This window comes from Streptopelia decaocto (assembly GCF_964273445.1).
Source record: "Streptopelia decaocto genome assembly, chromosome: Z".
Lineage (NCBI taxonomy): Eukaryota > Metazoa > Chordata > Aves > Columbiformes > Columbidae > Streptopelia > Streptopelia decaocto.
Window position 1 is genome coordinate 54,209,338 of NC_138657.1, and position 18,158 is coordinate 54,227,495.

The 18,158-nt window shown below is 38.1% G+C and overlaps 1 protein-coding gene across 2 annotated transcripts in view; it reads left to right on the forward strand.

Annotated features, from left to right (window-relative positions):
- The window catches only part of LOC309451561 (3',5'-cyclic-AMP phosphodiesterase 4D), a gene marked incomplete at its 5' end in the record, with an annotated part of 350,513 nt that overhangs the window by 251,875 nt on the left and 80,480 nt on the right, over window positions 1-18,158 (forward strand). For both annotated transcript variants that reach the window (XM_082075311.1, XM_082075312.1), the window contains 2 exons: window positions 3,896-3,969; window positions 5,145-5,194. In XM_082075311.1, the coding sequence (XP_081931437.1) occupies window positions 3,896-3,969; window positions 5,145-5,194 (124 nt within the window). The remainder of the gene's footprint in view (window positions 1-3,895; window positions 3,970-5,144; window positions 5,195-18,158) is intronic.

Below are 18,158 nucleotides of genomic sequence, written 5' to 3' on the forward strand. Positions count from 1 at the left end.
TGTGATTGAAGGTGTATGAAAAGGGAAAGGTTGAGTTACATGGCAGTCTCAAAAAAGCAATGTGTCCAACCTCAGTCTGAATATGCAGGTTGTTTTGGTCTAATGATCAGTTGTCAAAACAATATTAATTTAATAGGTTATTTTAGATTTAATTATATTTTAAATAGATACAGTGTTTTTAAAACACTGGCTTATCAAATCTTTAGTATGAAGGATACCTTTATCTTTTATTAGTAGATAAACTATTAAGTCAGGGCCTTTTCTAAGAATATTTTGAGATCTCTCAAATATACTTCAACAAGAATGGAAGAGAAAAAATTACAGGAAAAACAAGAGGAAAAATAAGTAAAACCACTTCTAGTTTTAGTTCCTCAGGAAACATCAAAACTCTAACTCTTGAGGACAGAAAACACGCAAATTGTATGGTGGTCAAGCAATCCAATAATATTTACAGTAGTTGATTTCATGTTCATTGTCATCTGAATTTTTGTTACAGATTATGCCACATAAATAAAACAGGTTATAGTATGCCTAGAAAACCAGAAAATATTACATCCCATTTATGGATATTTTTTTCCTGGGAAAAAACACCCTGTTTATTTTAAGAGTGGTTTCATATTCCTCTTGGTGTTGGTGGACATGCTGCAGCAATTAGAGCAGGAACAGCTGAATGTTATTGCTACTTGCACCAAAGTTCCCTAATGGATTATTTGAGAGCTTTTAGTAATTCAGTGCAAAACCCTGTTAGCAGTGGTTTAAATCAACCTGTTTTCATTTGCACTGAACAGGAGAAAGAGCACTCACAAGGGTGAGTTATCACATCACATTCCCTGACACAAGGGCAATTGAGATGCAGTTGAGAGAGTGTACCTAATAGAGGGGAAGTGACATCTCATTAGACTCTTAGGAAAAACGTAGCCATTATCTAAAAATGATTTGAATATGCAAAATCCCATTTCCCAGTGGGGCCTGCCTACAGACTGCATCTGTAGCCAAGCACAGGGCCCACCCCTCTGAGTTATGTTAGCAGTCTAGGCCCTCACTCAGGACTTCACAAATTGGATCCCACAGGACCGTACAATGTATATACCTTATACAGGCCACCCTTGTAATGTCTTCCTAGAGCAATGTTTCATCATGTAGATGCATTTTGTCTTGCAAATAGCCAGAGCACCATTTTAATCCATTCAGGGCTTCCTGGTGGTAGTATATCATGGCATGAGGAACACATGTTCCAGTTATTTCAAATTGTCTGTATTTTCTTCAATTGATCAGGAGGCTTGTTTCATCTGATTATGAGCCATCTCATGGTAATAGTTCCAATTTTAGAATATCAGTTACTATTCATCACATCACCATGGTAGTGTGACTCCATTTGTTAACTGGAAGCAGGGTGGCATGCTGTGTCCCCCACGTAGAATATGACCCTAGGACAAGATAATTTACTATTTTTACCAAAATGGAATTTTGTAAGTTAAGATTAAAATAGTCTATCACAATGATATTATTAGTTGCACTTCCCTATATTGTCATATACAGCAAGTGCTGTAATTTAATTATTTGTAGAATTTCTCTTTTCAAAATGAAACAGTTTGAGTGATTTGAAATTTAGGGACCAATTCTGTAGTTATTTTTATCATCAAGAAGGTTTTAATTCACTTGCAAATTTTGTATGTAACTTGATTTTGAAAACAGTATTATTTTCTTAGGGATTAAACCTTAAGAGGTTTGCAGGGGACTGTTGCTTTTTGCTTACAAATCTAACTCTAGAAACATTAAGCACAAGTGGAACCTCTGTGGACAGAGAAACTGTCACTTAAAGCAAATTGCAATGAAAAATTAAATTGTTTTAAGTACTTATCACAGTATGTTTGGGATTGAAAGGGACCTCAAAAGATCATCTAGTCCAATCCCCCTGCTGGAGCAGGAACGCCTAGGTGAGGTCGCACAGGAACATGTCCAGGCAGGTTTTGAATGTCTCCAGAGAAGGAGACTCCACAACCTCCCTGGGCAGCCTGTTCCAGTGCTCTGTCACCCTCATGGAGAAGAAGTTTTTTCTCAAATTTAAGTGGAACCTCTTGTGTTCCAGCTTGATCCCATTACCCCTTGTCCTATCATTGTTTGCCACCGAGAAGAGCCTGGCTCCATCCTCATGGCACTCACCCTTTATATATTTATAAACATTAATAAGGTCACCCCTCAGTCTCCTCTTCTCCAAACTAAAGAGACCCAGCTCCCTCAGCCTTTCTTCATAAGGGAGATGCTCCACTCCCTTCATCATCTTTGTTGCCCTACGCTGGACCCTCTCCAGCAGTTCCCTGTCCTTCTTGAACTGAGGGGCCCAGAACTGGACACAATATTCCAGATGTGGTCTCACCAGGGCGGAGTAGAGGGGAAGGAGGACCTCTCTCGATCTACTAACCACCCCCCTTCAAATACACCCCAGGATGCCATTGGCCTTCCTGGCCACAAGGGCACAGTGCTGGCTCATGGTCATCCTGTTGTCCACCAGGACCCCCAGGTCCCTTTCCCCTACACTGCTCTCTAATATGTAATTTCCCAACCTATACTGGAACCTGGAGTTGTTCCTGCCCAGATGCAGGACTCTACACTTTCCCTTGTTAAATTTCATTAGGTTATTCCCCGCCCAACTCTCCAGCTTGTCCAGGTCTCACTGGATGGCAGCACAGCCTTCTGCCAGAAGAACAAATAGAAGGACATAAACCAAACATTCAAGCCTCTATTTCCTGAAAAAGGAGAGGTTAATAATTTCAGACAATGGAAATATTTAGTCAATGTGCATAGTGATGAGCACGGTAGAGAGACTCCTTTGTAGGTCTTCAGGGACCCGAGCATGGGTCCAGACAGGCTATTTAGCCTCCACTCATAACTGGCCCTGTACACTTCTTTCCCCTTCCTGACTCGGAGCTCTGGAACCCAAATTCTCATTTCCACCTCTGTTTTCCCAAGCACAGGTTCACTAGGGAACCAGCCTAGCAGAGGCTGAGAAACAACAATGAGCAATTCCTGTAAAGACACACCAGTGATTAGTGTTGCTGTGTCCTCCCATTCCCTCTTTGGTTCTAAATTACTCGTGGTTCCTCTCTGACATCAGCTGAACTGCCTCTCCCTACTCAGAGAGGTGCCTCTTATTATCCTTACACAGTACAACACTTGTTGTGTTAAACCAAATTCCTTCAGAAGAGAGTGCCTACACCACTTATAACCAGAAGACACTCTTCTACTGCGTCCATTAGCTGCTGTCTTGCCTGAAATTAGGTTCAGAAAAGAAATAGTTAATTTATGTCATCTTTCCCAACAGGCAAAGCTTGTAAGAGCCAAAGACGTTGCTCAGATGATACCTTCCTCTTACTCCGGCCTTCTCTGCCACATCCCCAAATCAACCGCACCCCTTAAAGCAGCCACTTTTATTTTTCCTGGCAGTCCAGACAATCTCATTCCCTTTGTTCTTTGAGGTTTGTGGGGGCTGAAGCACAAATGGAAAAATCTGTAATCATGTCTAACGCATGAAGTATTAGGCTTCAATGGGCTACTCTGTTCCAAACACAAATGCTTTTATGGTCATTTTAAAGAACTAAGTAGTATTCTGTGAAAAACTTTCCTCCTCTTCAAGTACGTCTGCCTTTAAACAAATAATGAGTTGTTTAAGAGAAAAAAAAAAAAAAAAAGAAAAAAAAAAGAAATAAACTATCGCCCTTGTATTACAGATACGTTATTGTTAAATAATGGTCAAATACTTCAGACAAACTAACACTGGAAACCTTGTATGGTTGTTTTGCAATTTCCTTTCCTTTTTCGTTCAGTACAGTAGAGTGTAGATACATCAGTCTCACCTGTGCAGAAATTTAGACTGAAACCATTTTGTCTGTTCCAGGTGCTGGCCAGCCTGCGTACTGTACGGAATAACTTTGCTGCATTAACCAATTTACAAGATCGGGCACCCAGCAAGTGAGTGTCAATTTTTGGCCACTGGACTTTTCAGAATGGTAGTTTTTAAATGTAAACTAAGAAAAACAATTAGATGTTACGGATTTCAGTCTGTGCCACCAAACCTGCATAAAACATGTGGATGAGTAATGAGTTTATTAATCCCTGATACAACAGCCCCCTTGCCTACTAACTGCTCTTGCATTGCTGTCCTTGCATAAACTTGGAGTGGTGTTTTGCAATGTATTTGGTTTTCAATAAATTAGTCATATGTCAAAGATCATTCAAAGATGATCATTGAGGCAGAATCTGAGTCTTGCAAATGAATCAAAGTGAGCAGACAGCTACACTCATTGTGAGCTGCTGGCGTGATCTGAACCTAGAACTCTGCCTAACTCATCCAAGATAATGGCATCCCACTTATCCACAGTAGGTCATGATTATAAATGTGATCTTTCTCCAATTGTCTTACCGCGTCACAGTTAACATTAATGTTAGTTACACTGGCAAATTTTGTAGTGGAGTAATTTCCCTCACCCAAAATGTGCAAATGTACGTCTCTAGAACTTAGAAGTAATTAGCATTCCAAAGACAGCTGCCTACCATTGCATATGCAGTGCCAGTAAGATATATTTCCAGCCCCCTTGGTTGGAATATGCAGATCCTATGTGGCCCCTGCTTGTAGTCATCCACACTTCCCTGCGCAGCTGTGTCAGTCCAGCAATTTCTAGCTTTCTTCAATGGAAAAAACAGTCCACTGAAGATTTAACCTGAAGATTATTGTGAAAGGTATATGCAAAATAATGTGTGAAAAATAATTTAAAAAATCTTTCAGGTCAGAGATCATGGAAATTGTAAGCCCTGTTAGCATAATGATAACTATGCATATAAATCAAACTTCAAGCTATGTATAAGCTCTAGGAATGATTCAGTAGGTTTTTAATGAACTTGTAAGTTCCTAAAATGTTCTTCTCTTGAAGTTGTCAGTCTGCAGAGGGGTTTCAGGGTCAGTTGTGGATTCCCTTCTACAATAGAAAGAAATATCTGTTCTAAATGAACTTCTTCTTTGGCAATGTCAGGGTATTCCAGTCCCAAATAATTTTCTGAGGAAATGTATTTTCTATATTGTATTGTTCAGTGATTCAGTCATCTGTGAGTTTCTCAGGCCTATAACTTTTTTTTTTCCTTTTAAACAGACGATCACCAATGTGTAACCAACCATCCATTAACAAAGCAACTATAACAGGTAAGAAGAACTAATATCACTAAAATTCCTCCATCACAGGTTTCTGAACTTAATACTGATTTATAAAAAGTCTCACTGAGACCTGCATTTTATAATAATAACCTGATGTTGTTTCATATCCTTATATCTGTTTCATTAAAGAGGATTTGAGTCAAGTGGTGACTCTAATTGGTGACTTTTGGTGTTGTATCATGTTAGCTTTCTGATTTCTGTCTTATTATACTGGTTTTAATTCAAGTTCTTTCCCATTTTTTTCCTTATATACCAGCGTGTGACCATGTCTTGATTAGCTTCATTAGTAACTTTTTGCAATGAAATGTAGTAGAAAGTCATGGAGTTCTGTAGCTATAGCGAGGTGAAGTCTTTCTATTACAAGCCCTCAGGAAATGAGAAGAAATTTTCTAAACTGACTTTTCTGATTTAGGACAGTAAATTCTATACTATTTGTAGGTGTGTAAGAGAAAAATAATTCATTTGTAAAATACACTATTATTTCTAAAGAAACATTAGCTTGAAAACAGGACCAGCATTGTAAGCTATATGAGTGCTTTTGAAAATTTTATCCTGCAGCATTTTAGTTATTATTATGGCAACTGGGTCTTTCATATCTTTATGGGAACATACTTTGTGTGACCTCGTATTTTTTAAGTCATTTTAATCCATGTGTTCTTACACTGTGTAATTTTCCAAGTAGTTACATTCTCTATGTTGCATTGGCAGAAAGAAAAAGCATTTGCTTTGCCTCTTTGATTAAAGCATACAGACGCTTACTAAACAGACAGTTTATCATTTAAACCAAAATCTTAATGTTTCCAGAATTTTCAAAATAGCTATTTTAATTATATAATAGCTTTGTAACTCAAGGAAGAAATGGTACTTCAGCACTTTTGAGGAGAGAAGTGTGGCTTTGTCATGATCAATACTTTCTGTCTTTACTCTCTGGAATGTGTTAACATTGGTAGGGTTTTTTTTCATCTAGCCTCACAAAATATCCATATTTCCCTCTAAAAGACCTAATCTTGTCAGTCCTGTACAATGTTCTTTTCCTAGGAACTTATCTTGTAATCTCATCATTTGTGTGTAGGGTTCATCAGGAAACAGAGGGTTAAATATTTAAATCTATCCTATAAATAAAAAAGCATCCTTAATTACGAATGCTCTGTCATCATAATTGAATTTATGGTAATTAAATAAATAGGAAGGGGAGGCAGATAAATACTCAGATCAATTATAATCATAATCCTTTGTATTAATGTACATGTATTAATTTAAGGGACAATTTTGGGTAATGGTTTAAAATTACTCTCCATGAGACAATTCAGTTATTGATAGATGTTACACCTATTTTTAATTGTGGGATTTGTCTCATACAATGCAGTCATCCAGAAGTCTGCTATCTTAACTGCAGGTGGAGATACTGGAAAATAGGGCTGTTTCTTCGGTTCCAAGGGACTAGCTTGAGAAAGCCTATAGCACAGTAAAATCTCTGACAGTAAATGAAAAGGTGATATCCAGAAGAGAAGCTATTCATGGATGTGAGCACACAGTGATCCTACCTTAAATGCTCTCCCACCGTTTTTTGCCTGAGGTCAGCTGCTTTTCTCCAGCAGGAGAAGCAGCTGCTCAGACAATAGGATTCAAGACACACTCTGCTACAAGATACTGTTGCACTTTTTAAATTCTCCCCAATCTGAAGGTTTCCAATCAGTTAATCCTGAGAGTGCATTCTACACATCAGAAGCAATAAATCATCTGAAGTTCTAAAATTTAGAAGGAAGGATGTGCAGTCAGTGCTGCAAGTAATCTGGAAAATGCTTCTGTGACAAGAAATTCAAGCAAGAGAAGGCAAAGAATAGTAAGGATAGTTTAGTTTAATCTAATTTAGTTTAATCTGATTTCTCAGAGTTGCTGCTGGAGTTGCTGTGCCCAAATTATGTATTGAATTGGGTGAGCTGGGGCCTGCATGCACTGGATATAAGTGGCTAAAACATTTTAATGATACAGGAAAGATAATAACTTTCTACAAAGCATGAAAATAGCTACAATTCATTTTGGTTGTTGAATGGAGATTGAGACTGGATACTATTTTGTCTGAACAGGTTTGCCCATTCTTAGTCATAGACTGGTTTTGATATTTCCATAGCAATGAATTTCATCACATAAACACAGAAGTATGCATAGGTGCTTTCTTGGGGCATATAAAATCCTAGTAAAACATGTTGCACTACAGTACTATGCCAAAAAGGAATATATGTTACAAACACTTTTCTTAATCTACACAAAAAGACCTGAAAACCCTTTCAGATGCTACTAAGCTTTTTGAATTCTTTTGGGGAATGTTTGAAGTGTAGCTTGTGCGGATCCTTCCTGCTGAGAAATCCTGCTGGTCACGCTGTTCTGTGAGGTAGTGTTCTGGATTATCCAGAACAACACAGCAGACAGGTAGAACCCCATCATCTCATCCAGATGGCACAGCTAGCTGTCTCAGTGAGACCTGATCATCAGTGTAACAAACTAGCTGACTGAAAGGCACAGTGTCACTAAACTATGTCAATCCTAAACCAGATACAGACACTTTAGACAGAGAGTTTATGTTGCTAAGCTTCTTAGAAGTGTCTTCAGTAAGACTCTAACTGTGGAAAGACACGATCACAGAAAGCAGAAGTGTAGCAAAAGGGAACAACTGCACAAGATATGGGGAAAAAGACAAGGGAAAGATAAAAAGGGGCTTGGTAAAGACAAGTTACTAAAATAGCAAGAGCAAAATTCTTCCATTTACTGTTTTAAGTATTCACCCTGAGGCATAAATTTGGGAGAGAATACATTAGCAAAAAAGTAAGAAACTTGACAAGTGAAGCAGCACAGGAATCAAAAGTTCAAATTCTTAGAAGCAACAGTGACCATGGTAGCCTTAAAATTTGCAGTGATTTTCAAGGTAAATATGTGGAAGTTGATGATCAAAATATGGTTTGTTTCATTCAATATATCCACATGAACCCCTTTTGGAAACTGTTGAAAGAAGCTAATAAATACCAATGGCATACTTGATTTCAATACCATCCAAGTATGCTACAGCATACTGTGTGTTCTTCTTGCAGACAAATTAGGGGGTAGGAGGTGGGAGCTTTACATGTAACAGCATTCTTAGATGGCACTTTTCTTACTTGCTTTAGACATCTGGGATGTAGATACCTATTTTGTCAAGGCTCTTTAGAGTACTCTTATAGTCAGTGGGAATAAGTAGATGTACAAACAGATATTAATTGCTTCCTGAAAGTGAAATCTCCCCCCCAGGATTGAGATCAGCCTGGTGATAACTCCATGTTCGCTGTTCCTTGCTGCCATGAGTGGTGTTCTGTGCTTCAACCAGAAGAGGGGTTCCTCTCACTATGAATCACATTTTCCAGGCAGTGATATGAATGGTGTTTCATTTAAAGTTGATAGTAATTCTTTTAACACAACCAGTGAATTATACATAACTTTTCATCAAACAAACAAACAAAACAAAACAAAAACAAACAAAAACAAACAAACAAACAAATACAACGACAAAACAAAACACACCTAGCTTGCAGGTTTTAATTTTTTTGAGCTTGCAGGTTTTAATTTTCACTGACAAAAAAGTAAACAAGTGTTGTGGTTTAACCCCAGAAGGCAACTAAGCACCACACAGCTGCTCGCTCACTTCCCTATGCCCATGTCTCCCTTTCCACCAGTGGGATGGGGGAGAGAATCAGAAAGGGAAAAGTAAGAAAACTCGTGGCTTGAGATAAAGGCAGTTTAACAAATAAAGTAAAAGCCACACATGCAAGTAAAGAAAAAAAAAAGAATTCATTCACTACTTCCCATGGGTAGACAGGTGTTCAGCCATCTCCAGGAAAGCTGGGCTCCATCATGTGTAGTAGTTAGTCGGGAAGACAAACACCATCACTCCGAACAACCCTTCCTCCTTCTTCTTCCCCTAGATTACATACTGAGCATGATGTCATATGGTATGGAATATCCCTTTGATCAGTTGGGGTCAACCATCCCTGCTGTGTCTCCTCCCAGCCTTTTGTGTACTCCCTGTCTACTCCTTGACAGGCCAGTATGAGAAGCTGAAAAGTCTTTAACTGCTTAGGAACAACTAAAACACCAGTGTGCTATTAACATTCTTCTCATACTAAATCCAAAACACAGCACTATACCAGCTACTAGGCAGAAAATTATCCCAGCTGAAACCAGGACAGCAAGCATTAGATATCTTTTGGCTGCTTCAGTTCCAGTATCTGCATTTATAAATCAGAATAATTTGAATGAGGAAGAAAATGTGTCAGATTTTAAACAGATAGAAGGTCTTACAATTTCTCTGTCCACTAATAATTTGCAAACTCAATCTGACAGCTGCTTTTATGTACAAAGATTCTGCATGCAGAAGGAAGTAAGTTCTGAAAGGAGGTTGTAGTATGGAGGATGTTGGTCTCTTCTCCCAGGTAACAAATTATAAGACAAGAGGAAATGGCCTCGAGTTGCACCAGGGGAAGTTTAGATTGGATATTAGAAAAAAATTCTTCATGGAAAGGGTTGTCAGGCATTGGAACAGGCTGCTCAAGGAGGTGGTTGAGTCACCACCCCTGGAGGTTTAGATGAAATTCTTAGGGACATGGTTTAGTGCTATAGTTAAGTTAGGTAATGGTTGGACTCGATGATCCTGAGGGTCTCTTCAAATGGGAATGATTCTATGATTCTAAGCTTGTCCAAAAGAATGAGTTTCTGAGCCTCCGAATACTATCACAACAAGATATAGGGTCTGATTCACATACATACATGTACTCAATAGACATAATACCTAATTCATAGTAGTAGCTTTAAAGTGGATTTAAATGTAGTTTGCGTAAGTGGCCCTTTATATTACAAATGCAGTGCCAAAGACCTGTAGGTGAAAACTTGTATGCGTAACAAAAAGGGCATTGAATTTAACCATAAAGTAAATCATAATTGCAAAACTGCACTTTTTAGAAGCTCTTTACACTTTACTATTTTCTATCAAAAACTAATGCAAACCTGTTTAATCAGACAGAGGAAAATATATGGAACTGTTCAATAACAAGCTACGTTTTACATGATTTATTAAAATGTATGAAGCTTGTGGCTTAGTGTCAGGAAAACCCCTTCAGATTTTGTCATGTATGCAAAAAACACAGCAATAGAAAAAAAAATTATTGGCAAAGATTCTGAGGTCATAAAGCTAACCAAATTAATTTTCTAGTCCATGTTTTCATTGCATCTTATTGGGCCTGAGTTACACTCTTTCCATTCATGGCTCAGCATCTTAAATCCAGCAGAAATCAATATCCTGCTAATTAAATGGAACTTCTTGCATATTTTTCATGGTATTTGTCCAACACCTTTCATGATCTGTTTTGATTAGTTTCTGGTTTCCCAGTTAAGTTATGTTTGAGAAATGGGACTTACCAGTCTTTTGCTAGAGATTTCATTTAATTACATTTAAAGTATAATCAATCATCATTTAATAAATAAACATTAATTAATTAAATATTAGCCTCCTGTCTTTCAGTATGATATACTTAAACAAATATCACTATAGTAAGCTAAACGTCTATATTCATACACACAAATGTCTTTCTAAATACAAACAGCTGGGCATAAAAGAAGAACCAAAGGTTACAAATGGAAACCAGTAGGTAACATGGCATTGAAATAATAAATTATTTGAAGTGTGTATATCTCTATGTAAGTGTATCTCTCACTCATACCAGTTCTGTAACAGAAAGATTTTTTTTAATAACAGGATGGAATTAAAATGGAATAAATTCTTGTTCAGTAAGAAGTAAAATTCTTGATATGCTTTAAACTGTTCAAAAGTCCAGAAGGCAAAGTGTTACATGCCCTGCTGACTCTTCCAGGGCCTAACCAGATTGTACAGTGTACCACTGCATGAAGATGTCCTCAAAAATCCAGATGCCTTTTATTCTTTCCTGTGTCTGGGATTTTGACAGAGCACTGCAGGGGATAAAGTAACCATGAAAACATGAGTGAACACAAAAACCAAAAATGGTTTGATATCCAGGTGGAGACCAGAATGAGTGATGTCCCTCAGGGATCCTTATTGGGACCAGTATTATTTAATGTTTTTGTTGGTGACATGGACAGTGGGATTGAGTGCACCCTCAGTAAGTTCACTGACAGCACCAGTCTATATGCTGTGGTTGATATGCTAGAAGGAAGGGACGTCATCCAGAGGGACCCTGATGGACTTGAGAGTTGGGCTTATGTGAAACTCATGAAAGCCAAGTGTAAGGTCCTGCACCTGTGTCAGGGCAATCGCAAACATGGATACAGGCTGGGCAATGAGTGAATTGAGAGCAGCCTTGAGAAGGTCTTGTAGGTATTGGTGGATGAAAAACTGAATATGAGCCAGCAATGTGTACTCAAAGCCTAGAAAGTCAATTGCATCCTGGTTTCCACCAAAAGGAGCATGCAGCTAAAGGGAGGTGATTCTGCCCCTCTATTCTGCCCTGGTGAGGCCCCACCTGGAGTACTGTGTCCAGCTCTGGAGCCCTCAGTACAGAAAAGACATGGACCTGGTGGAGAGGGTCCAGAGGAGGCCACAAAAATAATCAGAGGGATGGAACACCTCTCCTGTGAGAACAGGTTGAGTTGGGGTTGCTCAGCCTGGAGAGACATTATAGTGACCTTTTCATACCTAAAGCACGCCTACAGGAAAGATGGGGAGGGACTGTTTATCAGGGAGTGTAGCAATAGGACGAGGGGTATCTGTTTTAAACAGAAAGAGGGTTGATTTAGATTAGATATTAAGAAGAAACTCTTTACTGTGAGAATGGTGAGACATGGGAACAGGTTGCCCGGAGAGGCTGTGGGTGCCCCATCCCTGGAAGTGTTCAAGGCCAGGTTGAATGAGGCTTTAAGCAACCTGATCTATCTGAAAGTTTCCCTGCCAATGTCAGGGGGGTTGAACTAGAAGACATTTAAGGTCTCTTCCAACTCAAACCATTCTATGATTCTATGAATTCAGATAGTAGATAAAAATAAATATTTATATTGTGCAATCCAGAGCAAATATAGATTAAGCTTCACATGAAGTCCCTCTGGCTGGTCAATGTAGTTCAGTAACCAATTAGCAATGCAGATATCCTTTATTTTAGGTAGTTTCAGCTATTCTGTTTGCAAAACAAGCTCACAATTTTCGAACAAATGTCCTGAATAAAGGATTGATGATCATCAGCTTCAGTGGAGTTGAACCAAGCACCTATCACTACTGTATAAAGTACTTTAAAGAGGCCTGTATATTGTTTTTTTTTAATGATCAATAATATTTTTCATTAATAAAACAGATTTGAAAAATAGCTATATTTACATCAGCTACTCTTTTTAGTTAAACACTAAAGGCCTTGCCTAGGTCCTGACAGCTAAAAGGAGAGTCCTCTCATTTACAACCTTCTTACCCATAGTAAAAACAAAGTCATATTACAGGGTACAAATTGCATTCACACTGAAATTCATTCAGCCCACAGTAAACAATGTGTGCAGTGAACAGGCAGAGAATCTGAGAGGCAGGAGTCTTTTCCCCACCCAGCCTTTCACAGTCACTTCACCAACTTCAGAGGTGAAGCAGCAGTTTCTTTCCTTGAACATAAGAGTTTGTGGGCATTTGATATTCACAAGTGGAAGCCATATTTGCTAATATTAGATGAAAAAAAATAGCTCTCTGTGTCACAGTTTGTGCAGCACAGTCATGTGCTATAATGAAAAAATACATGCTTAAAATGGGTAATTCGAAAAGATAGCTACTAAATTGTTCTTCCCTTTTGAAGGGAATAGCATTTGTGCCATCAGTTCAGCCCCTTCCTTGGTTTAGGCAAGAGGTTGTTGTTGACAGGATACATGTGTGAAGCCTTACTGAATGCTTTCTCCATCTTGCTTTGTAGACCTTTAATTAACATTGCAAAAATTTTCTAACTGAATTAGAGATTCCAAATGAAATTTTTATCTAGTGCTCCATTAAGTTTGGTGGGTTTGTTAAATAGTGATTAACTTTCTCAGTGCAGAACAGCAGGAGGAGGATTGACATGGTTTTGGACAACACAAGCTGTTCGTGTATCTTTTCATATTTAGGAAGTGAATAAAACCAGGGCACAAAATAGAACACTCCCTACATTTGACTACTGCATAGTACCATAGAAAAATCTGAAAAATTCAGGCTCTCTGTACAATGAAAGTATGACAAACCTAAGAGTTTTCAGGATTGCCTAGGATGTTTAAACAATTACTTGCCCTGACTATACCAATTGCAAAATGGTGGTTTATGTTATGTCATTTAAAAATGCTGATTAGCATGTATCATGAAAAGATGCATTTTGCTCAGTATTATGTGCACTCTGAATTTTGCATTTCAGCACTGATACCTGACAGTCAAATATGTAAGCTTTCATAAACCAGCAAGTAAGTTAAACAGAGAAGTACAATCATAGTTAAAAACATTCATGGAAAGAATATCCATGCAATTGAAACTAACCATGTGAATCAACGATTAGGAAATAACTGTAGTTGTTTTGCAGTGTGTAGACTACAACACTTGGCTTTTACATATGACTTTTAATTTCTTAAAAGTCTATTTTCTATGGAAATTTGTTTAGGTTATCAAAGTTCATAGAGACCTCTGCATATAAAGTACATCCAGCACTTCAGGTTACTTCTCCTTAGGACTGCAGTGTAGTACAGCCTTGATCTGAAACTAGATCCACACATTTTGAAACTAGAATAGTGATCAGTTTACAAACAAAACAGGAGAGGCATCATCAGTCTTCACATTGATTACCTGATATGCAGCCCAACATTGATCTGCTCTTCTTACTTTTAAATTGGTCTCACATTATGCTGCTTCCATGAATGTTCCTACATTACCATTTCACCCAACTGTCTATTTTACTGGAAAGACAGACAGGATTACAAGATTTGTGGGCTTCCTCTTCTCCTTTCAGCCCAGCTGTGTCACTTACCATCACTGGTAGTCAAGAACTGTACATGACCTCAGGCAGCATTTACTGAATCAATAAGAACAGCAAAAAAACTGAAACGAGTGAAAGGTGATTTGGTTTGTAGGATTGAGATGGGAAGAATCAGAAAGAAAAATAGGACTATGTGACATTTTTCTCATTCCTGTTATGAATGCAGACCATTGGCTGATGAATATGGGAAAAAAAAATAGACATATGTGTCTTCTGGTATGACCGTGGGATGTGGTCTACGTCCACCTTCATTTCACATCTCATCCAGCCTCTGACATCTCTGATCAGTAGTACATTATCTTTTGTCTAATTGAAAAGACAGGTTTGAAAGTAGATCTCTTTTCCATTAACAGGTTACTGAGAAACTGGTCCATTAAAGCCTATTCATTTTCCTGAGTATCCATTTAAAAATTAAGGGCTACACTGAGATCACCCATTAAAGTGCCTAAGTTCTGCTTTTATGATGTGCAGACTCCCAAGTATGGAGCCTGAACAAAGCAGTGAATCAGAGCAGACAGCAGCCAGGGTCACATAACCCTGGAGACAAGCAAGAATAACAGCTCTTCTTCTGTGTACTAGGAAGTTCTGCAAGTGTCTCCACATATAGTCTTTTGTTCATGCTCAGATAAAATGAATAAATGACCCTAGGAGTAGTTTAGGACATGCCCCTGCACAACATCTTCTCCAGAAGTGACCTCATTACCAGTCAGCAGGGACAGCCTCCCATTTGCTCATTGTCTTTCTGACCTCATGCATTTTGCATTACATTCTGCAACGTGACTCATCTTCAGCTCAAAGGAGTAATTCCAGGTCTGACAGTTGGAAAATCAGCTTGTGCCTAATACACTTTCTCTGGAACGGGGATCAAAACATTCAAGAATCAGAAACGCCTAAAACTCAGGCTTCTGTTCGCAGGCCAGGAGTTCACACAGAAAGACCATTTTTTCCTATGTTAGGCAACTCACCTCAGTGAGTGGCCCTGGCCCCCTGAGTGCCTAGGCAAGACCCTGAGACATTACTTCTGTGTTACTGTTCATAAAAGGGGCAACAGCCATGGGCAGCCTAATGTAGTCCCAAATATTGTAAAATATTTCCTAGCAGAAACCTGCCAGGGAAGCGCTGCAACAAGGAATTTACCAGACTTGCTTCTGGGACTGTAGGGGAAATGACAAGAGGCACTGAAGGTGACAGTAGTTCTAACTGGAGAGCTTTCACTTGAAATGTTAAAATCACCAGCGTATGACTTTTTAAAAATTTCTTAACCAAATACAAGCCATAGTACTCAGGCAGGTTTGCACAGCTCTATGACTCTTGCTTTCTGTTAACAGAATTTGAAAATTTTGTGGTTTTTATCATAGTCCATAATCCACTCACAGTTAAGAGGATTCAGCTCCATCTTGTGTAGGAGCAGACTTTTTTGTACCAGGAATGTCTTGATTTTATCCCCATTATGATGATATTCTGAATTAATGAAGCAGCCATGACCACATACATGAAGTTTTAGTTGATACTAAATACTAAAAATTATTCCCAAATATATACATTAAGATACTAGTAGCAAGTTGCCAGTCTGATTCATTATCCTTTCCCCATGCAGCATTGTAAATTAACTTCTGCAACTGATGTTTATCTTATAAAAGTGTAAATTAGAGATGAAGTTAAACTAATTATAAGCCAGATTAAAATGTAAATGACAGACAATAAATTAAGGTAGTCTTTAAACCATATCATAATATGATAAAAATAAAACGTTTGTTTCCTTAATAATAATGAACAAGGTAGGATTACATCTGAGTGGGTGAATTTTGCTACTAGATAACTTATTACTATGCTAAAAAAAAAACAGGAAATACCTCAGGAATATATTACAGTAGTGACTACTGCTTTAGCAAGCATTTAAAAATTCCCCTTGTATTAAGTAACCCATATGCAAGTGGCTTCCTTAGTGGACATACTGTAGGAACCATTGACTAATTAGTCTTTAATTGGAGGACTGCAAAGATGACCAGAAGAAAAAGCCCAGGAAGAAATGCTGTCAGATTAAAGCTGTTTTAGCTATATCTGCTCATGCTATGATCACATCCATGGCTACAGTGGCAACATAGCTTTAAACAGAACATACTGCATGTGTAAAGTCCAAACTAGCCAAATTCCCGTTACACAAGACTGCCTCTAGCAGTTCGCAAACTCAGCTCTATGTTGTGTTCCTGGAGGGTGGACTGTTACCAGATGGCAGTCAGGTTCATTAGAAAAGGCTTTTAGTCTACGTAATTGGCATAGTAAACTAAAGTTTGAACTGTTTCATAGAAAAGATAGCTACCCATGTCTAGTCAGTCATGTAACATGTTGTTTAAGAGAGGAAGACAATTCAGGAGATAGTGTTCTTAAACTTCTTGTCTCCATATGGTCTGTTCTGTTAGATGAGGATGGAAACAGGAAATGTTCTTAAAAGGCTGGGGGCAGGGGCAGTGGTTCTGCTAAGTGTATTTTTCTGTGAAGGCTTTCTCCATGAAGATAATGTTATTCATGATACTTACATGGCCACTATATCTATCTAGCCATATTTTAAGACTGCAATTTCCAGTTCTTGCCATTTTAGAAACTGCTGTAATGCAAAAAGATGGCTTCGGTGTTACTAATACTTTGAAAATGTGTAGCTGAGAGTAAATGTCAGACTCTCCTGTGATCTGGAAATGTTAGCACAACCAACTGTAGTCCATCACAACTGTAAATGGGAATGGAATTTCCAGGCTACTCATCAGGCAAAGAGCACAGATCAGTGACTGTAATTGTGCATGTGTCTGCTAGTTGTATGTTTCAAAAATATCCAGCTAAAAAATTACATTTGAGGAAATATACCTCAATCATAGAGGAAAAAAGGAAAAAAAAATGGCTTCTAACTTTAAAATTGCTTGGTTTTTACTTTTTAATATATTAATATATTCATATCCCAGCCTGTTACAGTGTATATAGTAACTTTGTATATGTAGGTATCTGCCAGGTCAGTAATGTTGTAATATCTTCATATTGGATTCAGAAAAGCATTATAAGTCTGGGGTTTTTTTAAATACACAGATAAGAAGTGTCAATTTTATCATCCTTTCAGATGGTCTCAGTATACTTTTATAAATGTCACAGTCATAGGGATTTTATTTACTCTTGCAAATGCAGAGACAGAACACTTCATTGTGGGGGACTACGGTGGGTCCGTGGATTCTCTGACAGAGGGTATGGGAACATAGATTAACCTTGAAGATATTAAGGTGTACCCATGAGAAAGAAGGGAGTAAAAGAGTTAACACTGACGACAGCAAAATTAGCCAATGATACGTTACTATTGCAGCCTGTAACCAATAGCAAAAAGACACTTGAGCTGGTAAAGACTATATAAAAAAGCGTTTGTGGCAATAAATGGAGACTGCTCTTTGTACTTAAGAACTCAGTCTATGTCATTTGTCCGTCCCAACCGCGACATTTTGTATGGTGTAAAACTTCTTTTCTGGCAGGCTTTGCTGTTATATTGATGATCTTAAATGGAATCTAATCCTAGACAAATAGAATTCTTCTCCTATTTAAACCAGTTACACAATCAGACTTGTTTGTGATAAGATTAGATTCAGAGATCACAATAACCTTTTAATTTCATTCAAAATCTATACACAAAGAGCAAAATATTATTTTCCTGTTGTCAGAGACTCTGAATTCACCATAGGCTATAGCGATGGACTTTTGGTGTAAAATTCCCCATTCAAAGCTGCCGGTTCTATTGTATCTTAAAATTATTGTATTCAACATAAACACAATTCAGGAAATTTTTTTTTTTCTGAGATTCTGTTGCTGGCCAGTGTGCATGAAGCCCAACCATTTTTTTCAAGTGTATTTTAATGAGTAGAAAGCTGGGTTCCATTTCAGTCACATCTCATTTGCTGTTCTTG